Genomic DNA, 15,171 nt, shown 5'->3' on the forward strand with positions numbered 1-15,171 from the left:
TACTTTTTAGCAAACAGTTGTCTATATTTCTCAAACTATTATAGCTGTAGCAATTTCAATTAGCTCATTAGAAAGAAGGTTAAATTGTCTTTTAAATAAGCTAATTTGTATTCCAAAATAATAATATTAAGTATTTTACTTTGTGGCCCAAACATAAGAAATAGCAAGTTTCTAATTTTTTCCAAAAACTTTTGACTTCATTTTTCTCAAAAATATTATATATGTAAAAAACGTGTACTATTCATGAAAAACATCTACATACAATCACCTTTCGAAAGGTATACAATGCATAGGGGTTATTTTTAAAATTGATGCAGAAAACTGTGATTAATTGCAAAAAAGTAGGGTACAAAACAGCGTCGGCATTATGAAAGGAATTCACTTACCAAAAGAATATAACTGATCAGAATCATCAAATTAATAATTAATTTATTCAAAAATATTAATTAATAATTTTTGTTGCAAATGATGCCCAGAATCGCCTCCCGAAGTTACGATAGTCTTATGCTGAACACCCTGTATATTAAAAATGGTCATTATAAAATAATAATGGATAAAAGAGCCATGTTTAATAAGCGATTTTAAAATGAATTTGACGATAATTTTGGCACGATGATTTCATTAAAGGTACAATTTATGGCGTGTTGTCAGAGACTAATTAAAAAAACGAAATCTGGACTTATCAGTGTAACCAGGCCCTGCTAGGTTGCTAATATTTTCCTTTGTAGTAGTGAAAGTAGTGATACTTTTAACAGTTCTCTTTTGTATAAATGTTACTCGAATAACAACCAAAACTATTTCCTTCTTACATTAACAGTTAACAAATTTTGGTAAAAATAAAATCACTGAGAAAGAAATTTACCAAAGTTAATGAAAGCAATATTTTCCCAAATAAATAACAAAACTTTGCAAATTTCAAGAAGATTAATAATAAATGAATTGTTTTCATTTTCAAATCAAGGAGCCAAAATTTAAAGTTCCGTTTGTCTTCTTCCAGAAGGTTTGGTTTCCTGCAGTTTTCTGAAAAACTTGTGTGAATTTTTTTTCTGAATATGAGGCACTTTACGCAAACTTTGATTTACTCCACGAGGATAGAAGAATCGCTTCTGAAAGAATAATAGAAAATTGAGACTATTATGGTTTGTAAATCTTAATATCCAACTGAAACGTTTTACTGGTGTGAATTCACTGTAATTATTTTGTAGACTACTATACATCTTACCTGATGACTTATTTATTTACTAGAAATAGTATTATTAATAATATCACCTTATTATTTTTTTTTTTTGGCCAGCTTTCGATCTAGGGACTAGATCATCTTCTTCTGAATTGCACATTGGTTATGTCTACCAATGGGATAGAAATTTGAAATCAAAACCAATGTGCAATTGATAAATCAATAAATATTCCTAAAGATAACGTAGTCCCTAACATGGAAAGCTGGCCTAAAAGAAATATATTTGTTTTCTTAAGTGCAATAAAACGAGTCTGTAGTAACCAATAAACTGCAATATGATTTTGGGTGCTGCTTACACTTTGGTCACTACGAGATAAAGTTGCATCAACATCTGTACAAAATGCTTAACACTAAACAAAACTTATTTCTGTGAACAATCTATCAATTTATTTTACTAATTTAAATAATATTAGTGGTACAGTGGAAAGTAAGTTCTCTGAGGTATTAACAGCTCCATAATACACACTAAAGATCCCTTAATATGCAGAGAACCCTCATGATTTTTCCCTTTGTTCTTCAAATCCAATCTTACTTTTCGATTTAGTATAATAACAGGGCAGATTGAAAAGTAAAGTCGTATTTATCAATTTTGAGTAAATGTGAAACAGTTTTTTGTAGAATTCGATTATTTATTTTGTGCCATTTCAATGAAAAATGTATGTGTTCAATCAATTAAGCTTTAAACATAAAATAGCTATGAAGTAATTCAAAGATTTCTAATTTATCTATCTAGTAAATCTCCAGAACATCTGAAAGTTATGTGATATTAAAAAATAACTAAGTGGTTTAATTATAAGATATTAGCTGATTTAGATCTCCGTCTAAACTAATAAAAGATGAGAAATCACGGAAACGAAGCTTTTGTTCTCTAATTAGAGCTAGAAAATTTGACAAAATGACTAGTCATCTGACAGTAGTAAATTTTGTCATTAATACAGGTTTGGACAATTAAACAATTGTCAGTAACAATGTTTTCAGCCAGAATTGGGATACTAATCTAAAATCGAGTCCCACAAAAGCATTTGTCCTAAATTCGCTTGTAAGGTCAAATAAAAACATATATTTCTTTGTATGTATATATCATATTCAAATCTTCTTTTTTTTTTAAACGGAACAAATATTTTATTTATTTTTTTACAAATAATACATTAAAGATTTATGACAAAGTAGAATATGTACAATTAATAAATACTTTGGCGAATCTCGTATGAGTATACAATATTTACATTAAAAATTTTACAACAATATCAACAATATAAACTGAGAGAAGACAAGAGTTTACGGGTGACAACAAATTAGAAGAATTATTTGTTTTCCCGCAGGGCACACAGACAACACTTTGGCTTTAATTTAATAATTATTTACTTTTTGTCAAAAAGATGAAATCCCTAAATATCTAGACGACAATTAAAGCGAGGGGTACATTTAATTATCTAAATAGTTTTATATAATTGATTTTCTTTATAAATGTTTTATAAAATTTCGACTTATTTGGAGAAAAGGTCAATATTAGTTTCGTCACTAAACTAATAAACTTTTATAGTCAGAATTTCGTGACCTGGTAGTTAAAATGGAATATTTTATAAATTGATTAGATTGGTCTTACCTCGAACACGTATCACATATAAAATATTTAACACAATGCAACGTCCAACACTTAGTATATGACGGAAACGGGCCTTCTCAGGTTGTCAATGTCCAGTGCTGGCGGGGTGGAGGGCGCACCGGCCGCTGGTTGGTCTCCAGGACTACTGCCGGGACTCTGCTGGCCGCCCCCGCTGAACAGGAAGTGCGGAGCCGGCTGATGGAATAGGGCGCTCAGTGGAGGCGGCGGAGGTTGAAATGATTTCCCTTGCGGATACAGAGAACTATAAAAAGATGACACGACTGCGGCATTCTTCGAACCACTTGTTGTATCCGTACCATTATTTGGGCTCTGACTTTGTACAAGTTTACTGAAATTTACAGCATCAAAGGCCGAACCGAAGTAAGGTGTTAGTGGCGGATATGCGGCTCCTAATCCTTCCAATGGATGTGGTGGATTGCCGGCGAAGTAAGGTGGCAAGGGGAATGTTGGAAATCCGCTGCCCGATGTTGGCACTGGCGTTGTTCCGGGCTTCATCATCTGGTTGTGCTGTCCGGGTGCTTTAGGCTTCCTTCTTGGCCTGTACTTGTAGTCTGGATGTTCTTTCATGTGCATCGCTCTGAGTCGTTTCGCTTCATCGATGAACGGCCTCTTCTCACCTTCTGATAACAATTTCCATTCAGCGCCCAACCTTTTGGAAATTTCCGAATTGTGCATTTTTGGATTTTCTAAAGCTATTTTTCTCCTTTGTATTCTAGACCAGACCATGAACGCATTCATAGGGCGTTTGATGTGAGTCTCGGCTGGCGAATGTGGCTCCAGGCCGGGCGGTAGAGGGAATGAATAACCTGACATACTTTTTTACTCAGTCCGTACTAAACGGCGGCACACTTTACTCTGGCACCCCGCTCCAAATGCTCCACACTTCACAGCGGTATCCCCACTTGTAAACTAGGCGTGGCCAATCTCCACCAATTGGATATAAAAGGCACGCCTCTTACCCCCTACTGCTTACAAACAATCATAATTCCAGCTTTCCTTCTCTCTATCAGTGTACTTAGCTGCCGGCCCACTGTATTATACATATGTTATACAGTTATTCGCCGACACCGCTTCACACTCTTATTTATTGGCCTGGTATTTAATGCCTCTCTTTTCCTTTAATATCCCAACATACTAGAAACACGCGCCCACCAGCAGCAGTATCTTCCAGCCCTTCCCGGACAACTGCATTATACACCCATAACGCTTTATCTAATCAATACTTAAAATATAACCGAGAAGTCCCCTAATAATGTACTAATACCCTCTCAAAGGGCAAAGCTAATCCTTAATCTAATACCACACTCCATAGTGATTCTAGTTCTCATTGTACCAGCAATAAACTTGATGACATACAAACAGACATAAATAAAATCAAGAATCATGCAGTATTTAGAATAATTTGTCGCTAATATAATCTCAATGGAACTGGCTCTAATGGCCATGAAAAAGTGTGAACAAAATTACTCAAGTAATTGTCTGAGGCCTTCTTGCCTAGTCAGATTACAAGTGTCGGGACCAAAATTGATTTTTTCTAAACTAAATTTTCTTTAATTATACCGTAGGGATGGGCAAAAAATAATGCCAATTGAGGGCCGATATTTCTATTAACATTTATGAACATGCATCAACATGCATCAACATGCAGTGAGCTTTAAGGAGTTCCTAGAAAGGTCGCTGATTTTATCCGACATTGCACGCATGTTTTTAGTGTCCCTAAACAGCTTCGATAGAACGATAAATAAACTTTATTATAAATATATACAATAATTACAAACATGTAATGTCAATGTGTAATTACATTACAACCTTCATTACCTTCAGTATAAATGAAAGCTTCGGATGGGAGGGAAGGTTAGAGAATGAAGGAGAAAAGGAAGGAAAAACCTGCAGCTAGTGGAAGAAGTAGGAATTGTCAGATTCTTTAGTGTTTGTAGGGTATAGAAGGATCGTAGGAGGCTATGTCTTGGCAGTGTGGATTAGGATGATAGTCTTGTATGGAAAGGAGTTTCAGCAAACGATTTTGGATATAGGAGTGTACGGGGAAAATAGATGCAGTTTCGTGGAGTGAGTCATTTTTAGTGCGTCGAGGAGATTCTGTCGGCGAGTCTGAGAAATTGGTTCTGTGTTGTCTGTAGTATCTAGAAGTTACTGCTACAGGCAAAGCAGGGGTAGACCAGTTTCGAACTATCATCCACCATCAGAGGTTGAGACGGAAACATAGTTGAAGCCAAATTCTCTACCAACCATTGATGATGAATTCGATTAAAATAATCGAAAAGCTAATTTAAGGAAGTATAAAAACATACGAATGGTAGCTACATTAGAGATTATTATGAATGTATATGAAATCCGCAATAAAAAGTGATTAATGAGCAAATTAATCTATTTATTTATTAAAATTAATTAATTCTTTTCTTTTTTTATAAAAAGTAATGCCTATATTTTTAAGTACAAGTACTAGGTGTCGTGGTCAGAGGAGACGAGCGAGCGTACTTTACTTTATAAATATTAATTAAAATCAGAGGTCTAGACCGGAAATCGAACCCAGACTAACATCAATATATCTTAGATTAGTAGGCGTCAAAGATATTAGATTCTATTTAGAAAACTTAACCCTTATATGTCGTATTGAACAATAAAACTATTGAAGTTCAGGGAATTTTTGACCACCACCTAACGGATCATTATTCTTGGGAATTTCTAATATTTTAACTTAAATAAATTTTGAAAGGGTAATTTAAAATATATTGTCACATTATAATTCTTAAAATGGAATTATTACTGTGAAAAAATTATCAGCTCCAGGACAGATGTACGTTTGGCAATAAATAATAATTTTGTAATTATTTAAATATAAGTTAGATAAGTTAACAGCTAACTTTAAATATTTACTTATTTAGGGCTGAATACGAGCATACATCCCTACATACTCGTATAGTATATGTTTAACTCAGATTTATGTTTCCACTTCACTGCATCAATACTGTAACTCACAACCAAAACTTTCACGATAAAATAGATTAACATAATAATTATAAATTATTTTTATAATTCGTTGCTCCTTAAAGATATCTAAAACGAAGTCAAAAATGCTTCATTTTACTATCGACGATAAGTTTAAATATCGACAACAAAATTTTGTTTTAAAAGTTATTTAAACTATTTCTTGATAATGAAATTCAAATAGAAGCATTTATTGGTCCAAAATGCGGAGATTGTTTCACACAAATTGTTTGGTACTTTTCAAAAAAATTTCGTTTGGAACAAATCAATTTTATGAACAAAATCTAAATTAATGAAGGTGTTAATTTATTTCTATTTACCTACTCTGTTATTATTATTTTTTCATTTATTTATTTTTATTACTTTGAATCAAAATAATAATGTAATACATTTGTATAATCTAGGCCCTGAAGAGAACAATAAATTTGCTCAAAAGTTGACGTAAAATTAGGGTTGATTTATTGATTGAATCCAAACAAATATAACTGTACGATATTCAATAACCAGACAATCTGGAATCAGGGAGTTACTTGAACTCTGCACGTGAAAATATCACTGGTATCCTCAAAAAACCTAATTTCTTATCTATATTTGTGCCGCAAAATTGTTTGCTACATTTTGAACAATTGGACATGCTCTATTCCAGTGTTGGGAAACCATTTAAGCTCGGCGTGTGAACATTTTGAAAAAACCCTAACTTAACTCTGGTGTCAAGTCACATATATAGAAATATTCATAATTTTTTGACATTTGCAACCATTAGATTTATTTATTAAATGACCCACTTTATGATCATTGATCTGAGGAAAGTTTGCCAGATGCTTATTCTCAATAAATACCGTAATTTCTTCAAAGTACTCCACAAATCGCTTAAGTTTCTACAAATTAAAAAAAATAAATAAAAATAAATCTAGTTTAGGAGCCAAAAACAAGGAAATAATATATTTTTTTTTTAATCATTTATTTAGTTACAATCAACTCATTGAGTTATAAGCAACAAGGGTAACAATAAGCAACATTCACACATATCAGAGTGGAGAAGTTACCCAGCGGTAACACTCCAATAACATTCTACATTCTACTGACTCTCTTCATCAGAGAGGAGATCGCGAGGCCACTGTCTTTTAAGACGTCTAGAAGTGTTGTCTGAAAATGTTCTTGAAGATAGATGTTGTACAAGTGGATTGTGATGTGATTGAATGTCAAGATGGTATTTTCTATATCGTGTTTTAGCAACTTGTGTGACTGAAAGGAATGTTCAAGTCTGTGCCGATGGTTTGATTGGTGACGTAGAAAGGAGCATTTACTATAGAGCGAAGAATTTTAGACTGCAAGGACTGGATCCTTTGCAGATTGGAGCGTTTGGTTGAACCCCACAGTTCGATGCCATAAGCCCCAGACTGGCTTTAATATACTTACATATATAAGTCTTTTGTTGTCCAGAGTGAGTTTTGATCTTTTCAGTTGTCGGAAACTTCTGTTGAGTTCTGTTCTCTTAAGTCAAGTATGAGGGTTCCATGTAAGTCTTCTGTCATGGTAAAGCCCAAGGTAGCGGACTACGTTGACTAATAATTCTTTAAAAAAATCTGAAACTCCAAAATAAGGGGACAAATAGTTTTAGCAGGGAAAAATGGCGACAATTCTTATGATGGATTCAGAAGATGGAGAAAACCAGGCTAGAAACAATGTGGCATTTGGTTCCCATTTATCACTAAATAAGCTTTATTTGAACGTACTTCTGAGCTGAAATTGCGAGCTGAAAAGAATGGAATTTTTGGTTATTGGTACCTTTGACGCTTAATCAACCCTTACATTAAACTTTTAAATCTAAATGTTTTAAGATTACGAGTTAAGAATAAATTAAAACTCTTAAAGGTTCTTGAAACTGATCAATGATTGAATTAAAAGAAAATACTCGTATTATGTATATTATGTAGGTATGTATGACGGTTTATCCGCAAAGCAGCAGTATATTAAGTAATTTTTATAGGGAAATCTAAGAAGAAAACACGGAAAAATCTCGGATAGCGTGAGCACATTTTTTAATGGCGTATTTTCCAAGTTAAATTAAAATTTCTATTAAATTATACATAATTAATTATTACATAAAATCAATTTAATGATTTTTTCTTAAGAGCGGAAATTATAAACTCAAAGTTTATAAAAATCGATTCCAACTTTGATAAACGGAAACTGGCATAATGGAAGGTGTGCTACAGTAGAGCGGGTCTAGTAGAGATAGAAGCAATTGAGATAGTAGAAGGCGGCAATTGTCGGGAAGATGGCTATGTGTAGAAGGGAGACAAAGTGTAGGAATTGTGTTAAAATGGAAAGGTAGGTTGGTTGCTGTCAGAGAGACGTATAATGAAGCAATATCAGGTGAAGAGGAACTGCTCTGGCTGAACGCACACAACGATGGCAAGTAATTAACACTAGAGGGTGTATAGAAGACAAAGTGAGGGTAACGTAACAGGACTGGAATGAAGCAGTTTGGCAGAGAGTACCGTATATGTGTGTTCGGTTGGGTATGAGTGGCTGAAATAGGGACCAGAGACAACTGATTTCTTCTTCATCATCCCCCGCACAGCATCCACGGGCTATGTGAGGAGGAAGTGACACAAAGGGGCGGAACAATAGGTTTGGCGGGTAGAAGGGCGCTGGCGCAGCAAACACTCTGGCAAAATGGAGACAATGGGCTTCAGCAGCGCCACGCCGACACTCCTCAGAGACCATTGTCATTTCGACCACTCTTCGCACTACTTACTACCCAACATCCTCTATCCTATTAACCTGAACACATACACTTCACAAAACTATTGCTAAACTAATCAAACAATCCCATTCTTGGTCCTTAATCAAAAACGAACATACCACCCTATTTTCGTGTTTTTATTTTTTTTAAATGTCATCATTGAAATGATAACATCGCTCTCGTCTTGTGCGATGGGGAGCCTTTTTTTTAGTACAAGAGCGATCCTAAATTTTACCATTTTTACGCTCTGTTCGTTCCCTTTGGTCGAGGAGAATAAAAAATCTGTTGGAACACTTACTTTTTGTTCTTACTACTTTTCTTTCGGTTCTAATTGTTTTATAACTTAAAATATTTCGAAAAATTTGGCATGTTCGCAACAATTAGCTGGGGAGAAAGTAAGAGAACACAATAAAATAAAATAAATATAAAAGAATAAAAAAAGGAAGTTATTACGAAACTGCAAAATACTGTTCGGCCTGAGTCCGCCAATAGGGAAGACTGCTAAGCGTACTAAGCAGTCCTTGCTAAGCATCGATTCAAGTAAAATGGCCCTGGATTTAGTCGTTAATAAATGGGAAATTAGTTTGCTTTTAATTGTCTCACTTGGCAACACCTGCCCATGAGAAAAATGCCACACCTGAGTGAAAAAGTAGGCAACAATTTTATTCTTCTTTACGTTTTTTGGAATTCTAAATGGAAGAAAACAGTTCTGGTGTGAACACTATCACTTTCCCTTTATTCACAAATCGAATTTATATTTGAAATTTTTTTTTAATAAATGATTAGTGGCTCTTACAATTGATAAGTTGGAATTAATTGTTTCAGGGCCTTACAATGAATGTCCTGTAAACTTTACACCTGTAAATACGTACTATTGTAAGGTAAACGCAAACCCTTAGATTCTACATAATTCAATTTTGATTTTCTCTTTCCATTTTAATGCAATTTATTACAATGTTGCAGCTAGTAAAAGAGGTAGATTGGTTCAATCATTTATACAATTTTAGATAGATATTACTGGCGTATTAACGGCCAACAATCAGTATTTTACATGAAAAAGAAAATTTTTCCCAATTTCAGATAATTTTTTGTTTTTGCCAAGCTTCCGACATAGGGAATAGGAAATCTTCTGGGTTTATATCGTACTGATAATTAATACTGCATTTTGGATTTGATTACATAATTTAACTGTTGAAGCAAGCAGCAGAACCTTGAATGCTTTATATTGTTTTCGGCGCAATTGATGATCTTTCTAATTGCCCGAATTGCTACTTTTTTAAAGTTCCGGATATCATCTGCTAGGAAGTTAGCAGTTATTACGCGAAAATTGGTAGGATCTACCGCACACTCTCTTCTCAAAGAAATACAATGTTTCAGACTAAAAAAAGAGCAAAATATTTGTAACTATATCATTTTTTTTTTTTTTTTTTTAAATTAAGGTGCATAAACATCTGAAGTCATTGGAGCCTGAAGTTTTTTCCGGCCTCCAGACTCTGTTCTCTCGTTCAAAATTGTGAGCTGTAAGAAGCTCATAAGAAGAGAATATCTAAGGGCTTGGTAAAAATCCCAACTTTTAAAAAGTTACCTTATTTAAAAGAGAAGTAACGTAAGAACAATGTTTAATATCACTTAAAAACTGAATAAATTAAAACCGCTTCGTAAAAAAATAAAAAAAGGTTCATCTATTATAAATAATATAAAGGAATAGTGCTGAAGTCCAAATTTATAGTGCTGTCCTGGCCACACAATAGATCGTTGTTTTGAAGATAGTTGTAAAGATGAACAAAGAACCTAGCAAGCAATGTCGTTTTAGCTGTTTATTGCGGCGAAAAATGAAAAAGAAAAATACAAAACCGCAATATGTGCATTTTTCTAAGAGAATGCATTACAAGGCGATCATGGTTTTTGTTTTGAATGCACTTTTATGCACCGCCTGCTTGCTCCATTAGAATGATGACTAGCGCTATCTGATGTTTACAAGATGGAAGTAAAGAACCGTGTATTATTTAAAAACAAAACAACGTTGAACACACACCTTCATGTAAACATTTTTACTGCCGTTTATTTGTTTTTTTTTTAAGCTGTAAGAGAGAGAAAGAGATGTGGTTGTTTTCTTCTTGGAGTCCCCACACTAGAAGATATAACCAAAATGGAACATTTCGGTTTGTGAAATAAATCCGTGATAAGGAAAGAGTTGGTAAGAATCGCAAATGAAGAAAAGTCTAGTCCCCATTCATACAATTCTATACATAACAGCAATACCCAAATGGCAGCTTCTATTCACCTACAGCGAATATATATATTCATGCAACTACTCATCATTTCTTCACACCAAACCATGCCGCATAACAATAGAAGCCACATCGCCATTGCTATGCATTCACTTTATTCACTCCTATTTCTTCCTTTAGAATGAATGCAAGAGCAATCAGAGAAATTCCCTTCAGAACTCTATTTTTCTTTAACATTACAATCGGTACACAAAAGTTTTTCTTTTTTTCTTTCTATTTTCTGAACTAAAGGACAAACAAAGTAAAAGGGAGAAGAGACTTTAGGACTGTTTCCATACAGCTTGATCGAAACACAGAATGCCTAAGACTACTTTGGGATCTTCGTAGGAAGTAATGTGATTAGAAAAGTCTAATGAAGCACAGGACACTTTCGCTAATCCTTCTATTACAATTGGTGCAATCAGCGGAAGTGGGTATAGGCCTACCAATTCTCGTGGCATCCAATCATACCCCAACCAAATCCTCCGCCATATTCCCTCTTTATGCCTTCTAAGATGATGTCAATAACTCTTTAGTTTCCGACCTGGTTACTAGTAAATGCAAAAATTCCATCCTACCCAAACCAAAACCTCTGATATCCTTCTAACACTAACTCATTCGCTAAAAAAGCAAGCCATTGTCTGCTTTAAGTGGCCTGGTGATCATCCAACCCATACTGCATGAATGGAAACTAGAAATACACAGGGATGAATTTGTACATTATCAGTGCCAAATGTATGTGTTTGTATCTCAGTGTTCACTTTCAGTTGTTCTGCACTGAACGTTTATAAATTCACTTCGAATCCAGCTTTTATTTTGAAGGATTCATTGCCTAATTGGAAAAAAAATATCTGTTTTAAATCAATAAATTTCTTTTTATTTTACGTTCCGTAGAATTACACTTTTAAAACTTAATTTTTAATTATCTGTTCGTGCAACTATAATTTTATTGCACTGATTTTATTATTCTATAACTAAATTTTATTATTAGAAATTTTTTTATATTACAACTAATCATTGGATTAGCTAGAGCCTGTAATCCTCTGAACGTGGGAGGGAACCTTGGTTCGAGTCTAGCTGGCAAGATGCTCGTATCTCAAATTAGAAGTCACTAGAAATGGCGTTATAGTAATGTAAATATAATTTTGATTTAGGAAAAGCCTAATGCTTTGTGACATAAAAGAAGTTCAGTATTCAGTGGTGAACTAATCAGTATTTTGTTCATAGATCGTGAAAGTTAGCGAATATGAAATGGGTATGGGTTTAGAGGTTGTGTGGGTAAGAGCAAGACTGTGGGTTTGTTTAAGTCCAAGTATTTGCAGACATTAATAACCTCCTGTATTTACTGTTTGGGTTATGGATGTATGTGTAATAATGTTCTTCCTTTTCAGGCTGAATTCCCTTCTAGCCTAAGTGGCTAGACAAAAATATGTTCAGAGACGACAGGCAATGACTTCACACTGGAACTAGGGGCATCTTCATGTATCACTTAGGGAGCAATAAAAATAAATAAAATAATGATTGTGGAGCTCATGTTTTGTCATACAAACATCATAATTAAAAATATACACTAAATTTTGATTATAAAATATCAAATAATAATAAAAAAATATGGTGTTATTGTCTTGAGGTCTTTTAGTATATTATTTTATATTGATTTTTTTGTTTGTTCTGAAATAGAATACTTACCAATATGCCAGACAGACTGCCCGGCTTGATGAATAGAAATAAAATTTGCAAAGAGTTGGGGTGGTTTTGACTGCAGCAATTTCAATTGTATGTATAAAGCGCATTGAGAACAAATAGCTAAACTGACGGTGGTGCATTAAAAATGGAAAAATAAAAGTTATTGACTGCGAATGCCAGTTGCATTCTATTTTAGATGGGAAAAAAAAGGAGACGTACATGTTCCCAGCTGAAGTGCGATACTCTGCCGCCCCCAAAACGTAGTTAGTACTATATAGGGCAAACCAACTATTATTATAAATATACAGGTGAACAACGGACGTATGTATAGAGTATTTAAATTGAAAAATGGTAGCCTAAACAATATGCGCATACGATGAGGTCGGTACTGTAAAACCAAACCAAACAACCTTCTATTTTGCTTATTTACACATACATAGATTTATATTTGAACATATTATAAAAGCTCCTGTCTCTTTCTATAGAACATTGGATGCAGTTTAGATGACATTTTCCTCGTTGTATTATTATTTGTAAATAAACGTGGATGTATTCGGAAATTGAGTTATGCTGATATCAGGCGAATGGATCGTGGCCATTGTTAATAATGAAGGGACCCGCCAACAACGAGCCAGTTCTCCTAACAGTCCTATTTGGGCTGAAAATCCCCTTCATTCCTCATCACTTGTACTTTTATTTCCTTGGTTACCCTAACCAAACTAGAATCACATTCTTTTTACCAAATTCATTCTTTCAATATTGTGAGTTCAATTATCTACTTTTTACAGAATTAAGAAAAAATTGTGAAATTTTTTTTTCAATTTATAAATCTGGAATTTTTCTAATCAAATGTTATTAAAAGCAAATTGGCTTCAATGGTGGGAATTCAGCCTGAAAAGGGAGAACATCATACACATACCCAAACAGTAAAATTCAGGAGGTTATTAATGTCTGCAAATACTTGGGCTTAACAAACCCACAGTCTTGCTCATACCCACACAACCTCTAAACCCATACCCATTTCATATTCGCTAAGTTCACGATCTATGAACAAAATACTGATTAGTTCACCACTGAATACTGAACTTCTTTCCCTGAACAAAGCTTTAAACCATAAAACAGAGTTATTTCATCTAGTACATTACAATAGCGCCATTTCAGTGAGTTCTAGTTAGAGATACATCTTGCTAGCTAGACTCGAACCAAGGTCCTCTACCATATTCAGAGAATTACAGGCACTAGCTAGTCCAATGATTAGATTAGTTTTAATAAAAAGTATTGGTCTAATACAAAAATTTACTGTAGCGTAATTCAAATCAGAGCAAGAAAATTATAAACAGATAATTAAAAATTAAGTTTTATAAAAATGTAAGTCTACGGCACCTAGAATAAAAATAAATTGGTTGTTTTAACGCAAATACTTTGTCCCATTGGCAATTCACACTTCAAAATAAAATAAAAAAAATGTTCTGTTACAACTTGTGGTCAATTACACGTATTGAATTCAGTATATAACATACCAGTAGCGCAGTATAATGCAAACTGTGGGAAAAATTATAATAAAAATCTAACTTTAAAAGGCAGACTAATAATGGAGCAAAAAAGAAATGAATCAAATCGCACTAAGCCTTTTAGAATGGCATTTCTGTAATGAGGCATAAGTCAAACGTGCTTTGCTTTCTGCCAAGGCTAAATAAGTACAATGGTATGCCTTCTTCTTTGCTCAGCCTCATATTCAATGTTATAAATGCATCTGCATTTGAAAAGAAAGATGGGGTGTCGGATGTTAGGGGAGGCCATCCCCTTGAGGTTCTTCAGTTTGTAGTTATTGGGGGTGGTTGGAGGGATTCTGCACGGAGAGATGATCCACTAACACCCACTACAGTATTGGACACTTCAGTAGAGAAGCTTACTGTTTCTTTTTTACAAACTATAACATCTGCTTAGGGACAGCCTTGTTTAATTGGAATCACTCAAAGGAAATATAACTGTTGAAAAAGTCCTTTATATATCTGAACAAAACCACTTAGCAATATGAAGTAGTTGATCAATAAATTTGGGGGAAAAAAAATTGTCGATCTACATAATTTTCTTCTTAAGAAGATCTGATGACTTTTGAAGGAGACGTCTTTTGGAACGATGGAATCATCAATGTGTAAAACCAAAATACAGGGAAGTATTAAACCGATATAGGACCCAAACATACAATGATTTGAGATATTTCGAAGATTTTTACCACGATATTGCTAGTTGAGGTTTAACCAGTACCTCAAAAAATCGCATTTAGGCAAAATTAATTCTGAAGATAGTCCCAAAAGTGACTATGGTTACGGGGAGAATAACCACATCAATAATTTACTCTTCACCTGTAACAAACACAATATAATACAATACCCCAATAAAATATTGTTCCTCTGTGAAAAACCTTGGTATCACTTTCGATCAAAACCTATCCTGGAAAAACCATGTTTCCCAAATCTCTCGTCGTTCCATCCATATCCTTAAGCAGTTTAATAGTTCCCGTCACCTTTTTCCAATTAAGACCCGGCAACTCCTAGTTTCCTCTCTTATATTCCCCCATTTCGACTATGGT

At 34.0% G+C, this 15,171-nt stretch overlaps 1 protein-coding gene across 1 annotated transcript; it reads right to left on the minus strand.

Moving 5' to 3' along the window:
- Positions 1 to 1,484: 1,484 nt before the first annotated feature.
- On the minus strand, positions 1,485 to 3,742 carry LOC141455696 (SOX domain-containing protein dichaete-like). Its single transcript, XM_074130957.1, has one exon. The coding sequence runs from the start codon at positions 3,675 to 3,677 to the stop codon at positions 2,895 to 2,897; it is 783 nt and encodes a 260-aa protein (XP_073987058.1). The 5' UTR covers positions 3,678 to 3,742; the 3' UTR covers positions 1,485 to 2,894.
- Positions 3,743 to 15,171: the final 11,429 nt, after the last annotated feature.

This window comes from Rhodnius prolixus, unplaced genomic scaffold, assembly GCF_049639745.1.
Source record: "Rhodnius prolixus isolate KJV_2025 unplaced genomic scaffold, Rpr scaffold_4, whole genome shotgun sequence".
Classification (NCBI taxonomy): Eukaryota; Metazoa; Arthropoda; class Insecta; order Hemiptera; family Reduviidae; genus Rhodnius; species Rhodnius prolixus.

What these genes read in the sequence shown, in the direction of transcription:
- LOC141455696 (XM_074130957.1), bottom strand. Translation starts at nt 3,677, where the DNA reads ATGTCAGGTTATTCATTCCCTCTACCGCCCGGCCTGGAGCCACATTCG.